The sequence below is a fragment of the Eubalaena glacialis genome, chromosome 14 (genome assembly GCF_028564815.1).
Source record: "Eubalaena glacialis isolate mEubGla1 chromosome 14, mEubGla1.1.hap2.+ XY, whole genome shotgun sequence".
NCBI classification, from domain to species: Eukaryota; Metazoa; Chordata; class Mammalia; order Artiodactyla; family Balaenidae; genus Eubalaena; species Eubalaena glacialis.
This window is the reverse complement of record NC_083729.1, coordinates 423,078-439,756: the sequence shown is the minus strand read 5'-3', so window position 1 is coordinate 439,756 and position 16,679 is coordinate 423,078. Positions and strand designations below refer to the sequence as shown.

At 56.1% G+C, this 16,679-nt stretch overlaps 1 protein-coding gene across 2 annotated transcripts; it reads left to right on the top strand.

The window, feature by feature from the left end:
• The first annotated feature begins 4,237 nt into the window (after window positions 1–4,237).
• Window positions 4,238–9,256, top strand: TMEM18 (transmembrane protein 18). 2 transcript variants are annotated; one of them, XM_061211325.1, is made up of 5 exons: window positions 4,238–4,361; window positions 5,271–5,388; window positions 7,703–7,757; window positions 8,849–8,942; window positions 9,030–9,256. In XM_061211325.1, the coding sequence occupies exons 1-5, from the start codon at window positions 4,305–4,307 to the stop codon at window positions 9,120–9,122; spliced, it is 417 nt and encodes a 138-aa protein (XP_061067308.1). In that variant the 5' UTR covers window positions 4,238–4,304; the 3' UTR covers window positions 9,123–9,256. The 2 variants fall into 2 exon arrangements, with proteins under 2 accessions (XP_061067308.1, XP_061067307.1); XM_061211324.1 differs by having other exon boundaries at window positions 5,268–5,388.
• Window positions 9,257–16,679: the final 7,423 nt, after the last annotated feature.

Here is a 16,679-nt window from a genome sequence, read left to right as displayed (position 1 = left end):
GACCTCTTCACAGCGGTTCCTCAGCGCTACTGACAGGCTGCGCCCTGGGCTGAAGTCCTCAGGTTTGTCCGCCAAATAAACATCATTCTCAACTTTTAGGTTGTGCATTATTTTTCAGTCGACACCCACAACGCCTTCTCCACCGGCTCTGGACTCTTAGAGGAACTCACCAGTGGCTGCTGTAAAGGCAGCGAGCGCCCTGAGGGGACAGGAGCCCAGGGAGCGGACCCGGTCACTTCCCGGGCGGGTTGTCATGGGAACAGCAGGAGTGAGCGGCAGCTGCTAAAGGCATCCCACTTGCCCTGCGTTAGACGCTGTCAGCTACTCTGACTCGGCCTCTGTCCAGCGACGCTGCCCTGGAGCCGGTGTCGGCGGGACGCCGAGAACCCTGCCCTTTATGCCCTAGTGTAAGAAGCCATCGTTCGCGAGGAGAAACACTGCCTTTGACGTCTTGGATTTCTCCAACCCATCTCCCTGACAGGTCAGGGTAGTAAACGCTGAGTATAAGCATCCAACGTCAGCGCTAAGAGCAGTCACTGCAGGACGGCAGGCCCATCCTCAGACAGCTCCGTCTTCTAACCAAATCCTCACCCGGACAGATGGTTTAACAGTCACAGCATTTTGGGCCCTCATCCCACGACTCCAGCTTTGCCTGGAGAGAAGAGCTCAACCTGACCTGAGACCCGAACGTCAACTCAAGAAGGCAGATTGTTGGTCTGCAGAATTGTTGGAGAGTTGCATTCTGAGACTAGGCTGTATTTGCGAAGAGAGTCAGGCATTGCACCAACGGTTTACTACTCTGGGGAATAGCTGTCTCCTATGCAAAGAAGCTTTCTCTAATTAGAGGGGGACCATTTGGGAGGAAGCCGATGGGGAAGGCATCTGGCAGAGTCTGTGCCACGGAAAAGTAATAGTCTCTGGAATCAGCTGAGTCTAACCCAGATCCTGACTGTCTCCCTGGCTGTCATGCTAGGCAGCGTATTTACTTCCCTGAGTCTCAGTTTCCTCACTGCAAGGTGAATCTATAACATCCATCCCATCGACTGGTTTAGGAGCATTTAAGTAATAGGTCAACATAGGGGTTTCTGCTTCTGGTAACGGTCAACTACACCCCCATCATGTCAACCTCTTTCAGATAAGGAAGGCTGTGACCTGTGAAGCAGGACTGAAGTCAATTAAGAGAAGGTCCCAGAAGGAAGTCAATTTTGAGATTATGCAGGTGTTAGCAGCTTTTGGCAGGAAAGAGCTCTCTGCAGGAGGCCCCTTTTGTCTTGTCACTAAACTTAAACCAGCCACCCCCATGCTCTGCTTATCTCCGACCCAAGCACACCTTACAAATCTCTTGGTCACACAAAGCCTTGCCTAATCTGTTGGTTCTTCCCGTAGATCAAGGAAGTAAAAATGAAGAATAAGTAATTAACAGATGACCCGATCTTTTCCCCAGCTTCCCCTTTCAGGAATCTTGTGAACAAACTGTGAACAAGACAGCATCTAAAGAAAGAGCCAAGGAGTCGACAGCCTGCACACAGTGGGGGATGGCGATGAGTCTGATCTCCTACCTCCACGACTTAACTGAGATTACGTTCCCTCTCTCCCTTTAAAAACGTTCGTGGCCGGGCAGAATCTTCGGAGTTGGTTTTGGGGATACCCAGCCCACCTTCTCCCCAGATTGCTGGCTTTCTGATTAAAAGCAATGTTTCCCATTTCTACCAAAACTTACCTTTTGAACATTGAGTTCTGAGCAGCAAGCAGCTGGACCTGAGTTCCGTAACACAGGTATTATATCCTCGGGGAGGGGAGGACATACATTACTTCCTCCCTAAGATAGTGGCAATTGAAACCTACATACCTGAGCTCCTACTGAGGTTTCCTTCTTTTTTTCCCATCCACTGTGTTCAGAACCCCTTCTTCCCACTTGCTGTGTCCATTTCCGGAGCAGGCACCCCTGGGTATGGCAGAGCTATCTGTTACACAGGTTGTGGGTTAACTGTGTCCCCCAAAGATATGTTCAAGCTCTAGTCCCCGTGAATGGGACCCTATTGGAAACAGGGTCTTTGCAGATGTGATCAAGCTAGGATGAGGCTCTACTGGAGGAGGGTGGACCCTGACTCAGTGACCGGTGCCCTGATGAGAAGAGAAGATGGAGGCACATGTGACAGTGGAATGTAGGGCTTGCCATCCTCCATGGGAAGCTGGAAAAGGCAGCAGGGACCTTGCCCCCCTCCTTCGGAGGGAGCTTGGCCCTGCTGCCCCTGGGACTTTGGACCTCTGGCCTCCAGACTGAGAGGGACCGTCTCCTGCTGTTTTAAGCCCCCCATCGGGTGTTCCGTCAGGGCAGCCACAGGAAAGAACACAGTGCTGGCTGTGCGGCAGGTTGGGCCCCGGAGATGCCCCACGTCCAGGTTCAGTCTGGAGGCACCCTGGGGTGCGAGGCGTGACTCGTATACTGCTGGACGGTCCAGGGCTTCCCGGCTTCACCCCTTGGCCCTTCCTGCAGAATGGTGGAGGGCACGATTTGCTGGGCCAGAAACCCCCCTTTACAGCTGGAGCCGCCTTGCAAAGGCCAAAGCAAACAATGCCTCCAAGACTTGTATAAAATCGAGCCCTTGCTGGGTGTCTCTGATCTGATGGCATCTACCCCAGTCCCTGCCTTTGTAGACCCACATCAGCGCCACATGCAGAGGCCAAAGCCCACCTGGCTGAGCCCAAGGTCTGCAAACCACCACAGTTGAAACACCTGCTTGCCCCACCTAGGAGCCCACGGCTAACCTGAGTCCACAGCCGGCCCGAGTCCACAGCCTGGCAGCCCCAATTGTGACACATGAAGGCACAATTGTTACACATGATTTAAACCCTCAAATTCCATTTAAAAATTTCTTAGTATGTCCAGGCAATGCACAAAATGTTGTGAGTTTGACAAAGATCAATAAATATACCGTCTCCTATGTCTGAGACAGAAACATAGATCAACGGAAACAGCACATGGCGACGTGCCCTGTAATCCATGTAGTTACAAACTCCTCCAAGAGCCCTGAGGTCAGGAAACACTAACAGAATAGTGAAAATATAAATTGAAGACGAGATATTAATTTGTTGTATTTAATCTATAAAGCTTTTATTATCCATAATTATGGACTTTTCACAAGCACATTTCTAAATGACTGTAATTTTGTAAAGGCAATCTGTGAAAAAAAGAGTCAAAAATAACAAATTTGGCTATTCCATAATTCTCAGAAAAAAAGTATTTCTCCACCTAAAATTAAATGGTATAAATTAAAACCTCTCAATTCAACAACTATGAATATATGAAAATGCATTTGTTGCAAACAATTTTACCTAATTTACGTTTTTAAAGCTGGCTGTGTCTGCGGTGTAAAGACTGGATTGTGGGAGAGTGAGGCCAGGAGGACAGAGCCGTCTTATCCAGTGGGGGATGGGCAGGGCGGGGGCGCGGTGGGTGGAGGGCGCCGCAGATTACATGTCCCAAGCTGCAATTCCTTTCTATTCCGGAACAAAGCCATTTAGCTGGTAAAATTACTGGCCGTTTTGTTTTTAAGGTCCATGTGAGCTAGAAGCGATCAGCACCCACTTCTTGAGCTGACGGTAGAGTGAGCATCCGGAGACCCTGATTTCTCAGAGGGGCAGGGGCACTGTCCCCTCTGTCCCACTCCATCCACCGACGTCCAGGACACTGTCCCCCTCCGTGCAAGGCACTGTGCCCCTCTCTCTCTGGGGTCCAGGTCACTGTCCCCTTCTGTCTCCCAGAGTCCAGGTCACTGTCCCCTGTTGTCCCCAGTGTCCAGGTCAATTCCCTCTCTGTCCCCCGCCCGAGTCCAGGACACTGTCCCTTTCTGTCCCCGGGATCCAGGTCACTCTCCCCTATGTTCCTAGGGGTCCAGGTCACTCTCCTGAGCGATACCCCACGCCCCCAGCCCTGGGAGTTGCGGGGGAGGAAGGCAGGGACGCCCACTAGCCCCCAGTCCTCCGAGCTGCCATTTATGAACGCCCGTCACATAGGAAGAACTAAAACGTCCTTCTCGCAGCAGCTCGGGAGGGAAAACAACGCTGGCGGCTACTCGTAATTCCCTTATATTTATTTTAACACCACGGAATCTCGCGAGATTTGAACCTGTTACCGGGCACTGGAGATATCGCGAGATGGCAGGGTGCCTGCCGCTTCCGGACACAGCAGGCATCGCGACAAGTGGAGATAACGCGAGAGGACACCAGAGGACTTCTTGACCTATCCGGGCGGGGCGGGGAAGACGAAAAGGTGGTGGTGAGGCTGGGCCTTTCCGGGGGCGATGCCGTCTGCATTCTCAGTCAGCAAGTTCCCCGTCAGTATCCCCGCCGTGATCACGGTAAGTCGCTGCCTCCTTGGCCGTCAGTTCGGTCGCTGTCGGCAGGGGCCTCTCCAAATTTCCCAGCGTCCGCCGGGGAGGCCGGCGGCGCCGGACTGGAGGCGTGGGTGGTGGGGTGCAGGGTCGGGGCCTGTACCTGGGTGGGCGGGGCGTGGCGGGGGCGGGGGCCGGGGCGTGGGGGCGGGACGAGGTTTGAGGACCTTCAGGGCAGGCGGGATGCTGAGGTGCGGGGCGGTCGGGGGTCGGGGGTTTGCGGGGAGAGCTGGGGCCTCGTGGCGGCGGGGAGCGGGGAGGTGGGCCGTCCTGGGCTGGGATGGGGGGTCCGGGTGGCGTGGACCCGCTGTGGGCAGAGTGGCAGGGCGCGGGCCGCTCCCCCAGCACCCGTGACCCCGGGGGACCTGAGCCTCAAGGAGGGGGTCCGAGTTCAGGGGTGCGGACGAGCCCACCTCTAGAGCTGAGCTGACCTGCGGTCGCAGCACTATCTGGAGGGCTGGGTGTGTGTCACAAAGGCGGGAGAAAACCACATCTTGCAAGTTTGGGTGGCCCGGATTTCTGAGTTCTTAATCACTGCTCTAAGGAACTGGTAGTTTTGTCTCTGGGGGCGACCGAGTGCATCCCCGACCCAGGCACCACTTTCTCATCTCCCCGCGGAGGAGGGTCTTTAGATTCTCCCAGCTTGAAGCGCAGTTCTGTTCGACAAGTAGGAAAGCCTTCAGTCCTGTGTGGGGGACAGCCAGGCACGGCCGGGTGACAGTCCCTGGACGTGGGTGCAGTGGGGGTCCCTGTCCCCCCTCCCCGTGTCCTGTGAGGCCTGGCGGGCGCTCGGGACGTGCTCAGAGGAGAGGCAGCGTGCAGCCTGGTCCGGTGCAGGGGGACCCTGAGGGGTTTCTGCTGTGTGCCCTCCAGCAGACCGACTGGACGGAGCCCTGGCTCATGGGGCTGGCTGCCTTCCACGTGCTCTGCGCGCTGCTCACCTGCTTCTCATCGCGGAGCTATACGCTGCAGGTGGGGCACTTCCTGTGCCTGGGTGAGTACCGTTCCGCGGCTCAGACGGCTGTGTGCTGCGGCAGCGCGTGTGCGCCTTCTCTCGGTAGCCCCAGTGATGTGTGAATGTACTTGTAAGGCCTCCCAACGCTCCTGTCTTGTGTTCTACTTTGATTGCGGGCCACTCCCATACTTCACTTGTGGGTACTGTAAAGATAAGGTACATTTTGGATATTGGATTTGAAAGGCGTCTCAAGCACCTGTTGTGTTCCTGGGAGGGTGCAGAATACCAGTTACACAGACGAGAGCTGGGTTTGCCGAAACACTGACTCTGTACCAGAGGCTCCTCTGGGGGCTTAGCTGCTCTGCCTGCCTGGGAGGGAGTGCAAACCAGGAAGGAAAGCTCTGTGGTGCAAAAATAACACATTGCCCGAGTCAGTTTTGAAGGTAAGACCTACAGGGTTTAGAGAAGGAACAGAGCTGTGTGGAATCATTGAGAAAGATTTCACAGAGGAGATAAAGTCATGGTAGGGGCTGTAAAGAGTGAGTGAAGTCTCTTTTTCTTAGGGTTAGGAACAGATGTCTGGCCCAGGCCTGGCATCTGGGGCGGAGGCAACGGGTGAGAGCACAGGGGTGACGGGCAGAAAGGGTGGGTCAGGTGTCAGAGGAACCACATTCTGATGCCGACTAGTTAGAAGTACGTTCAGACAGGAAAGGTGAGCCAGGGCCTCAGAGGCTATGCTGGGCTCTTGATCTTGCGGACGTTGGGAAGATGCTGAAGATCTTGCTTGGTAGTTTAACAAAGTCCAAAAACTCATCTTAAATGTGATTTTTCAGCTGGTCTTGTGCAAGGTGGGAAATCCAAACAAGAGGTCGTCTTAGGACAGGCGCGAAGCAGCAAGCCTGCATCACAGAAATAGTCCTGACGGTCAGGGATGGATGTTACTTCATTTCTTTACGTGAGAGCCGTAGTAAGGAATGCGAGGGGTGAACAGGACAGACGGGCTCCTGAGCCTCGTAGAGCTGGTGGGGCCCCAGCATCCACTGAGTAACCACAGCCCTGCCGAGCATCATGGCAGGAGAGGCAGGAGCACCGTGAAACCCTGGGAGGGGGCCGGACTTAAGTCACTGCCCTGACATTTAAACTGAGGGGGGAAGGATGCGGGGGGAACCAGCCAGGCAGCAGGCGTTCGAGGGCCAGAAGGGACACTCCAAGCCCCGGGAATAATGTGTGCAAAGGCCCCGAGGCAGGAAGCACAAAAAAGGTGATGGCCTCAGCCACAGAGCCTCATCCAAGGAGCCCATACTTGAAAAGCTTTGTGAACCTGGGAGCTACGTTTGGGTTTGTTGTTTTCAAGGACGAACAGAGGGTGACTGTTTTAGCTTGGGGATGATAGATGCTGGTCTAAGTGCGTTTACACATCTGATGGCCCATTTAATTCTCACACCCGCAGAAGATTGGGATGTTATTTGCTGCAGTTTTACAAATGAAGCACAGACTGGTTCACTGCTCCCCCAGCTCCTGAGTGGGGCGCGCGGTCGATGCATCACGTTGCCCTCTGGGGAGGTGGCCCCCGCTGTGCTCAGGCCTCTCTTCTCCTCTCCCGTCTCCTTTCTTTTGCTTCCTTGATGTGCGCCTCAGGGTCCAGTCGTCGAGGGAGGGGTCAAGGATTGCTCCCCCCATTTTACCCCAGGAACCGGAGGGTGTGCACATTTTTACAAGGCTGAGGCTCCTGGTGGCCGTCCTCCCCCTCCTCCACCCCCTCCAGGCCCTGAGCAGCACGTGGTGCCGGGCCAGCCCGCGGTCCTCCCGCCCTGGGTGGGCCCCCCCCCCCCGGGTGGGCCCCCCCACGCCCCCAGCGCTCCCCGCGCTCCAGGTGGGACTGCGAGGGCGGCCAGGGCTGTCCCCTCAGGTCGGTGCTCCCTCCGTGTCTTTGCCGCCAGCACCACTGGGGGGTCCAGGCAGCCAGAGGGTGGAGGCAGGTGGCCTTCAGCTCCGGTCTCAGGGCCCTCGGGTTCCACTGCCGTCCTTGCACCCGATGGTGACCTGCGGGGCAGGGAGGTCGGCAGACGGCGCAGTGCGGCCACTGTGGTGTCGGGGCAGGAAGCCTGGTCCCCGCGGCGCTGCTCCGCTGAGGGCTGGCCTGGTCTGACCGAGACCACCGGCCTCGTGTGTCGCCTCGGGTTTCCTTTCTGTGTAACGTTCCCTCACGTTATGTGTGAAATAGAAGTTACGTCTCATCCGGCGCGGCGTGGTTCTGTTACGTTTACGTTACGTAGCGCGTTGTGAAGGATGTGTGAGGCGGTGGCGGTGGGCTGGTCCCCTGACTGCTCACGTGGGCTTGCTCTCTTCTCAGTGACCTTAGTCTACTGCGCGGAGTACATCAACGAAGTGGCGGCAGTGAACTGGAGGTGAACGGCCCGGGCACGCGGACCCTGCGTGAGACCGTCCCCGCCAGCGGCAGAGCGCACCAGGAAGCCCCCAGCCCCGCCCGCACCCCGGCCTCCTTCACGATGAGCCTTGGACGGTGGCCACCGTCCGGTCTCCTCGGTCACCGTGGGCCCTGGAGGTCCCCCCCCCAAACAGAAGCGCTCTAGTCCGTGACGGGGAGACCGAGATCCACCCACGATTTACTTGGTCCTGAAAACGCTGGTTCCCCGGTTCCCGGGACACCGGCCATTCTGTCCTCACCCGCGTGTCCTTTCCTGCTCACACACCCGGGCAACCCACTCCGTGTCCAGTGAGCGCCGTAGAGTCGACCCTTCCCCCGGGCCCCCCTTCCAGAGCTGCCCCCAGACCTTCTGTTCCCTCGGGGGCCGCAGCTTCTTCTGGACCTCGCAGGTCAGGCAGGAACCCTCGGGAGGCTGGAACGAGTGGGGAGGGGAGCGCCGCCGTCCCCCTGTGTCCCCGCAACCCGGGGACGACGTGGCCCGCTCAGCACCCTGCCTCCCGGCTCTGCCCTCAGCACCCAGACCGCACGGGCCTCAGAGCAGAGTGACAGCCGTGCCCTGGCCGCCGTGCCCTCCTGGCGGCTTCAGGCCCCTGTCGTTCGGTCAGGAGCCCACCCTTGGCCCCCCGCACGACCTGGCCCCCGCTTTGTCTCTTCCGCTTTTAATTAGGACGCACATCCTGAGCACCCCTCGCTGGGCTCTGTTCACTGTGGCCCCAGGGTGATGACTGTCGCTGAGTCAGTGACGTAAAGTTCGTGTCCTGCGCTGCCACTGAGTGGGACGCTGGGGGCAGCCTGGCCCGGCCACGCCGTGTCCCCCTCTCCGGGGGCTCGGCCTGAGCTTGCATGGGGGCCGCAATGCCCCTGGAGGGTCTGGGGGTCGTCCCCCACGGGGTTAGGAGGGTCGCCTCGTAAAGGGACTGAGGTCACCATCGTGTGCAGGCGGGGCTCTGCGCCCACCTCGTCCTCCTGTGTGGAGGGGCTCCTGAGACAGAGTATCACGAGAACGCCGTGTTGTGACGCCCCGTAATCTTTAAATCTTTCTTGAAACAGGTTGTTCTCGAAATACCAGTATTTCGACTCGAGGGGCATGTTCATCTCCATAGTGTTCTCGGCGCCCCTGCTGCTCAACGCCCTGGCCATCGTGGTACGTGCGTGACAGAGCTCCAGGCCTCCGTCCTCCCCACACGGCGCGTGTCCACTTCTGACTGCGTCTCTGCACGGTTCTTCCCAGGTCCTGTGGGTGCGCAAGACCCTGACCGTGATGACCGAGCTGAGGACCCTGCAGGAGAGGCGGAGAGCGAGGAGCAGACCCAAGGAGGAGTGACGGCTCGGAGCCGGCCCCGCGCGAGCATTCTTCAGACCCCGTCCGCTCCTGGAACGCACCTAGACCAGCTTCTAGGACAGAGTTTACCGCACGTCCACCAGGGCCCTCGCCGGGCCTGCAGGGGCTCCCGTCTCTCCAGTTAAATTGTAAGCAAACGGAGCCGCGCACGCCGCCACGCGTCCACAGCACTCCTGTGACCGTGTGAGCTACCAGACATCCGTCCACATGGGGACGGTGACTGAGGGACAGTACCATCCACGCGTGGGCACCTCCGTCACCCCCATCAACCCCCATCACCTCCGTCACCCCGTCACCTCCGTCACCCCGTCACCCCCGTCACCCCCATCAACCCCCATCACCTCCATCACCCCTCTCATCCCCATCACCTCCTATCACGTCCATCACCTCCATCACCCTGTCACCCCCGTCAACCCCCATCACCTCCATCACCTCTGTCACTTCCATCTTCACCTCCTATCACCTCCATCCCCCTGTCACCCCCATCACCCCTATCACCCCTGTCACCCCCATCACCCCCTATCACCTCCATCACCCCTGTCACCCCCATCACCTCCATCACCCCTGTCACTTCCATCACCCCCTGTCATCTCCGTCACCCCTGTCATCTCCATCACCCCCTATCACCTCCATCACTCCCTGTCACCTCCATCACCCCGTGTCACCTCCGTCACCCTGGTCTGGTCTGCACAGCGGTGGCCTCTCCATGTGGTGCTGCCACAGGACAGAACACGAGGGGCTGCCTTGCCTTTCATCCAGTTAGAGATGTGACGACACTCGGAGGCCCTGGGTCGGGATCCACGGGAGCAGTGGCTGGATGAGCCCCTTGAGTTGTTTTTTGGAAGGAAAGTTGCAACTAAACACAGTCAACATTCACCTGTTTCAACTAACAGATTTTTTTATGGCAAATACAAAGATTGATTATATTCCTATGTTCCACCTTCTTTTTACCCTTTGGGTGTCCTGAGACATGATGCTGTTGGTTTATCGGAGCAGGTGCACTATTTCCCTGTGATGTCCGCTCTGTAAACCAGCGTCTGTGCAGGACGCTCGTGGTCTTGTCACACCTGGAGCTGCAGCTGGAGGGTGACAGGTGAGCAGAGCACCTGTCTGAACACACAGCGTTCCGTAAAGAGGATGCTGTTGGCTCCTGATTTGGGTTTAAGAAAATAGTTTGTGAATAGTTACCATAATTTTCACAAGATAAGTGAAATACATTCTTCAGATTTCAAAGAGAAAAGAAAATCTGTTCATATGAAAGCTTTTATGTTTAGAAGCTCAAAAGGTGACACTTTGACAGATTATGAAATTAAATCTTGAAATCCAGATATATAAAGTTTTTATAGGTAGTTACAAACTCTCAGTAGAGAAATTATTTCCTGAATTTTGACATTAGTTGTAGAAGTGAGTAGGTAGAACTTCCTAGATAAATCTACTGGAGATCTTAACCTGAAATTTTTTCCAGTCCCTCCTTGATGTCTTAAACTTCTGTGTTGAACGTTTTAAAAATCGGCTTAAAAAACAGCATCTCATGTGAAGTCAGATTTTAAATTTCTTGCACCTGGCAGCATGCCTCATTGTGCATTTCTGGAAATTTCCAGTTCAGAGTGTCTAATGGTCTCATGGCTTCAGAAGAGTCCACTGCATCCCGAGTGATTTCCTCGGAGAGCAGGGCCGAGCTGGCTGGTGCCCTGTGAGCGTGGTGCCCTGGGAGCACGGGTATGGTGGGAGGGGCTGAGGGCGGGAGGCTGGTCCCCTCCAGCCCTGCGGTCGGTCGGGCCGGGGCCCAGGGGACAGAATGCATGGATAGGAACATCCTGGCCTCGGCCACACAAGCCAAGGAGGTTCTGGGGCATTTTCACTGTCCATAATTATTTGGGCTGTCTTAATATGGGACTGTCTGACTGAATCTCAGTTTTCCTGTGATAGTGTAATAACATTGTTAACTTTGCATAAATTTGGCGTTAATGGCATATCAACCTAAAGACATGATGTGGGCCTTTTCGTTCACTGGCGTGTGCAATTTTTTTGACACAGTTTTGTTTTCACAAACACAAACTCTATTTTTTAACTGTTTTTAGTAAGTTCACATTCAGTGGCTAATTCAGTGTTCACAAATATTTCTCTGTCCTCCTGCTCGGGGAAATCCTACAAGCCAGAATTGTCCCCAGAGGGTTTGGGGTGTATGAGCCTTGCTTTGTGGGGCTTGACAGGAGGGGTTCACAGGGGGCCTCCTGGCCTGTTGAAGGAAAGCATATCCCCATTCCTGGTTTCCTGCGGTCCCTTCTTACCCCAAAGCTTTAGCAAAAGGGGGTGGATTTGGAGCCAGAGAAGGATGCCCAGTGATGTTGTTTGGGCATCTGATGGAAGTTTGTGTAAGTAAATGAAACAGACCACAAAACATTTACACATCAGCTAACATCTACATGAAATAAATAAGCAAAACTGTAAAGATGACAGTGTGTGTGTGACTGTTGTGAACTAACTGCGTGTCACTTGGCTGTCACCTTCTGCCGGCATCCTTACAGTCTCAGCAGGCGTCCATGCAGGGGTGTCAGGGCCACAGTCTGTTCCTGACGGGTTCGCTTGCTGAGAACTGTGGTGTAAACCACAGAAGATAGAAGGTGTTACCGTGAAGTTACTCGAGATAAGCTTTTTGCTCTTTAAGTTGTGCTCTGCAAGTTGTTACTGATGTCATAGTTATCAAACCAAAATAGTAAATTCAGTTTATGTGAAATCAAATTTGAGTGTTAAAGTTACATGCATTTAATAGTAAAAGTTGCAAAGTTGAAAAAAGTTGTAAATCCAGACAATTTATATTTTGACAGTATAAAAGTTTATCCAAGAATCTCTCAAAACATACTTGGTATATAATTCAAAGGTCTAAAATTTTGAAATACATTTAGAAATTTGTGGGATTTTGTTCCCTTTTCTGCAGCGTAGCATCCACCCTCAGTCATCACCTCACTTCCTTTTGTAGCTGGTCGCCTGCTTAGGTTGGGCTAGTGACCAGGGGACCTGTCTCCGCAGCCAAGGGGGGGGTGTGTGTGTGACAGATGCAGAGCGTCCGCTGTTTACTCCCTGGAGTCTCCGTCTGGAGCAGAATAACTGACACTGAAAACGGTCAGAGATTGGAAGTTCAGGTGCAGACAGGATGGGTTTCTGTGTTTGCAGAGCTGTCACATCCGCACCCTGGGGTCTTCACACCGTCCTGGGAGTTTTAATACCCCTGTTCCACAGCAAATTAAAATACACAATTATATTCCAGAACAGGAGCCACAGAATATTGTTGTGGAGTTCCACGCATTAGTGCACGTGATTGTAACGATTAACGTGTTCATGAAAAACTTCTCGGGAGTCACGTGTGTGTGTGATGTGGGTGCAGGGAGGGTGCTTCCCATGCTGAGTCTCGGCCCCGCGGAGGTGCCCTGGGAGTAGCTCCTTTTGTAAGATCCCATCTCCTGCACGAGGAGTTCCCAGGGTCCCAGGGGTTTGCTTAGAAGCGTACAGCGTCGCTCCCTGGGAGACAAGACCCCGGTGGGAAGGAGTCTGCCTCGCTTATTTAATAAGATCGCTGTAAGGACCAAAGCATCCGACACGTGTCAGATCTCCCTGCACTGCTCTTGCTGGGCTGGTGGTAACACGGGGTTTATCTAACGTCAGAATCGCCTGGAGCCCCCGGGAGCTGTGAAGCCTCAGCTCTCCCCAGGCGCCCAGCAGGAGGACGCGGACAGGTGACCACAGGGCCAGGAGGCTTCTCTGGGCAGGTCGCAGGCGGAGCCTGACCTCCGCTGGTTCCACCGCGCTATTAATCCGTTTCTCGGCCTCCGCTCGTGTTTGCACATGCGACCCCCAGGGGGCGCTAACGCACCGTGTCACCGCCCGAGGCTGAGTCCAAGCCAGGCGGCCTTGCCTCTAGGAGTGTGACGCCTGCTGTCCCGGGCTGAGGGCACCGAGTGGGACCAGGGGCTCTGAGTCCCTTTCTTCACGCGAACTAGGTTAACAGCGTCCAGACTACGTCGTGGCCCACGCACACGTGCACACAGGCACACGCAGGCGTCTGGAGGTCAGGAACTCGCCCTCCTGTGACACGAGGGGACACCGCCCGGCCGCACCAGCCCGGCCCCCGTCCCTCCCAGTCAGTCAATAAGCACATTTGCTCGTGAACTGTCTTCTAGTTTCAAGGCTGCTCTGCAGACAGATTGAGCCAAGGAAAGGGGTGCCGTGGCTGCTACAGGGGAGCCTGTGGTCACCGCCCAGTAGCCCCCGAGGATGTGGAAGCAGCAAGTTCACTCCTCACCACGCAGCCGGGCCCCGAGGCTGAGAACGCGGGCTCCAGGTCTGCCCGGTCCCGGGGCCCCGCGGTGGTGGGTGTGAGCTGCAAGCTGATGGGAGTCCCGGTCGTCTGCCTGGCCTGAGGGCCCGACGCTCCGTCCTCAAGTAGAGGGGGAGCCCGCCTCAGCCTGGATGCGCCTGCCCTCTCCCCCGAATCCCTGCGTCTGTCACAGGCCGGCGCTGAGTCCAGCACGACTGGCCTCAGAGTCCCAGAGCATCAGATGGGGGCTTTGTCCCTGAATCTCCAGCTCTGAGCGTCCGCTCTGCCCCTAAGTGGGACCAGCCTGCTGTCTGCTTCCGTCTCGGCAGCTGTTTACACGTGTTCTGCCTGACCTTGGATGCCTGTGTCGTCACGACACAGCAGGGACAGACCCTCTGAAAACGCGGCCTCACATGGGAGCGGCAGGATGGCCGGCAGTCCCGGGTCCCACGAGTTTCTTGTAAACGTGTTGCAGCAAACGGATGCTTCTGTTTCCACAGTTAACATTTAAGTTTATGTTTCAAAGTACAGTTCTCAGTCTAGAGATGCCAACATGTTTTCCCTACATTTTCTACAATAAAACTAGAAGGAAGGCTAATAACTGGAATGGAATCTCCGTGGATTGCAAGCAACAGTGAAGGCCGAGACACTCGGTACCTGTGACGTCCACCGGGGGCGCCGGGCATCCAACCTGAACCGTGGTTTCGTGAAACGAGCAGGAATTCAGGGAGCGGGTCCCAGAGCGCAGGCCACGGCCCACTGTTCTAGCCAGTGAGAGAAGCTGAGGTCGTGGGCTCGGGGCTGCAGACCCGCCAACTCCCCGCCATCTTAGTTGCCCAGGAGTTTTCACAGCAGTGACAGGCCAGGTGATTTATGACCAACCCGAAAAGAGAAGATGTGATCCAGAATTTTCCCAAGATTCAACCTCAAAAACAATAAGAAGGTAAAGGTTGGTTTGGTTGTTTGTGTCACAATAAAAGGGCTAGAACTCGGAGTTTACATGTAAATTGATGTAGGTAACAAGCCAAACTGCAATTTTAGGAGCAGACAAAGCTTTTCCATGAGAACACATGAAAGGTTAGCTTGTCTTTGCTTTTTTTCACTTATTGGCTTGCCTGTGTTTTTTTACTTGTTTCAGAGTCTTTGTTGAAAACATCAGCACTTCTAAGAAGACGTCTTCATTTATTGTTCAGGCGGCTGGCGCGCCCCAGCCCTTGAAGACGGCCTGCTGTTTCTGGAAGCTCCTGGCCGTTCCACGGCAGCCTCTCCTTCAGGACCCTCGGCGGGTGCACGCCGGGGTCTCAGGGGGACCCGCAGAGCTCAGAGGGGGGACCGCTCTGCCATGTCAGCAGAGCTGCCCCGCTGGGCCAGCTCCCTCGGGCCTCGGGGCCTGTCTACCCTTCACCAGGGACATGCTGGAGGCTCCCGGGCATCACCTGCCTCCGCAACCAGACCCCGCCCACAGGCCTTGGTCCTCGAAAGCCTCCGCTGTCCTGCCCGGGGCTCCCTGCTTTGTCCTAACCAAGGATGGCCCCCCGCGAGGCCGCCCCCCCCAAGAGGGGCGCACCCCGTCTCAGGAACCGCTTGCCCTCAGACCCGTAAGTTCCCTCCTCGGACGGTCCGGCTGCCCTAAGATCATCTCCCTTCAAATACCGGCCTGCTCTGGGAGCGCCGTCAAATCGTTGGAATGCTGCCTCCACCCCCGTGGGCCCTTCACCCCCAGCCTCGCTCTCACGCCAGGCACTAAATTCCGCCACCTCGCCGCCTCGGAGCCTCAGCAGCTGGACTACAGGCCTTTACAGTTTTCCCATCCACTTCCTCTCAAGTCCTGGCTGGAGACACACGTACCCAAGCCTCCAGGGCGAAGCATCAGAGACCCAGGAGGGCGCCGGCCCGGAGGAGAGGATGCGGTAGAGGCTTGTGCCCTGAGCCGTCCCGGGGGCAGTGGTGCCCTTCTCCAAGCAGCTCAGCTGACACGCAACTCTCACTTGTACTGCAACAGTTGTGGAGAATTTTGCAGGGAAATTACAGAAAATAATTCAAATTTTAGCAACTGTCTTAGTTTTCTCTGCAGAACAAACACCGCAGTGTAACCGCTGAAAACAGGGCCGGGCTCTCCTCTCAGGTCTCAAGGCTGAAGACGCAGCCCGGCTGTGCCTCGTCCAGGCCATGGGGTCCCCTGCCGAGTGCAAGGGGCTGTCAGCAGATTCGGGGTCCCCGGCCTCACCTGCTGCCTCCTCAGGTCTCCCTGGGGCCTCTCCTGATGAGGTCAGGCCGCCCCGGGGTATCCCCCAGATGGATCAGGACCCTTCCTTGATTCTGCAAACCCCTTCACAGGCCCAGGCAGCCTCATCCCGAGGGCGGTGGGCTGGCCCGGGGAAGGCACCTGGGGCCGGGCCAGGTCTCCCGCCGCTGACCCTCCTTCGATTCAAGTGGAAATCATAACTGTCATTGTATTTGGCTTGCTTTTCAGAAAATTAAATGGCAGTTTTTGGAAACCTTTCTGATTTCAAGGTTTATGTGCCCTGTGGTTTAGGAGCATAGCTAGCATTTTTAGCGCATTTCTGCCAAGTTCAACTCTGAAGAAAAAAATCCCACTTACAGTCAAGTAAGCCATGGCTTGCAGTAGAACAGCTGTAGGGAAACACGGTGTGCCCTGTAGGTAATGTTTCTTTCCTTGCATCTCCTAACTGTGGAGGCCTGGAGGAGGCGGGCACCCATCCAGCGCCCGTGCCTGAGCCGGGCACCCACAGCGCCTGCTGCTTCCCTGAAGCCCAGATGCTCAAGGCCCCGCGTCCAGGAAGGGGCAGAACCAGGGGCTCCTGGCTGAGGACGCTTCTGGGCAGGATGTTGCCCGTGTCCGTAAGAAGGTGGATGCTGGCGAGAAGGAGGCGCTGAGGGGTCTCGGGCGGGAGAAGCAGCATCAGGGAAGAGGCCACATGAGGAGGCCCGGGGGCAGTTCGCCCACAGGTCTGCACGACCCCAGCCGAGGGTGCCCTGCGGCACCAGGCTCGGTGCAGGCATCCCCTCGTGAGGAGCCCGAACACTAACTTCAAGACCAGAACGCTGTCCACGCTTAGTCGGGGGTGTGGCCAGGGCTGACCCGTGGCCTAGGAGCTCTGGGACGGTCCCCACGAGGAGAAATGAGGCGCCAGCCCCATTTCCTGCCGGCACAGTTGTTGCTGCCCTCGGGTCGGGCCGTTACGTGGCTGTCCCGCCTCCAT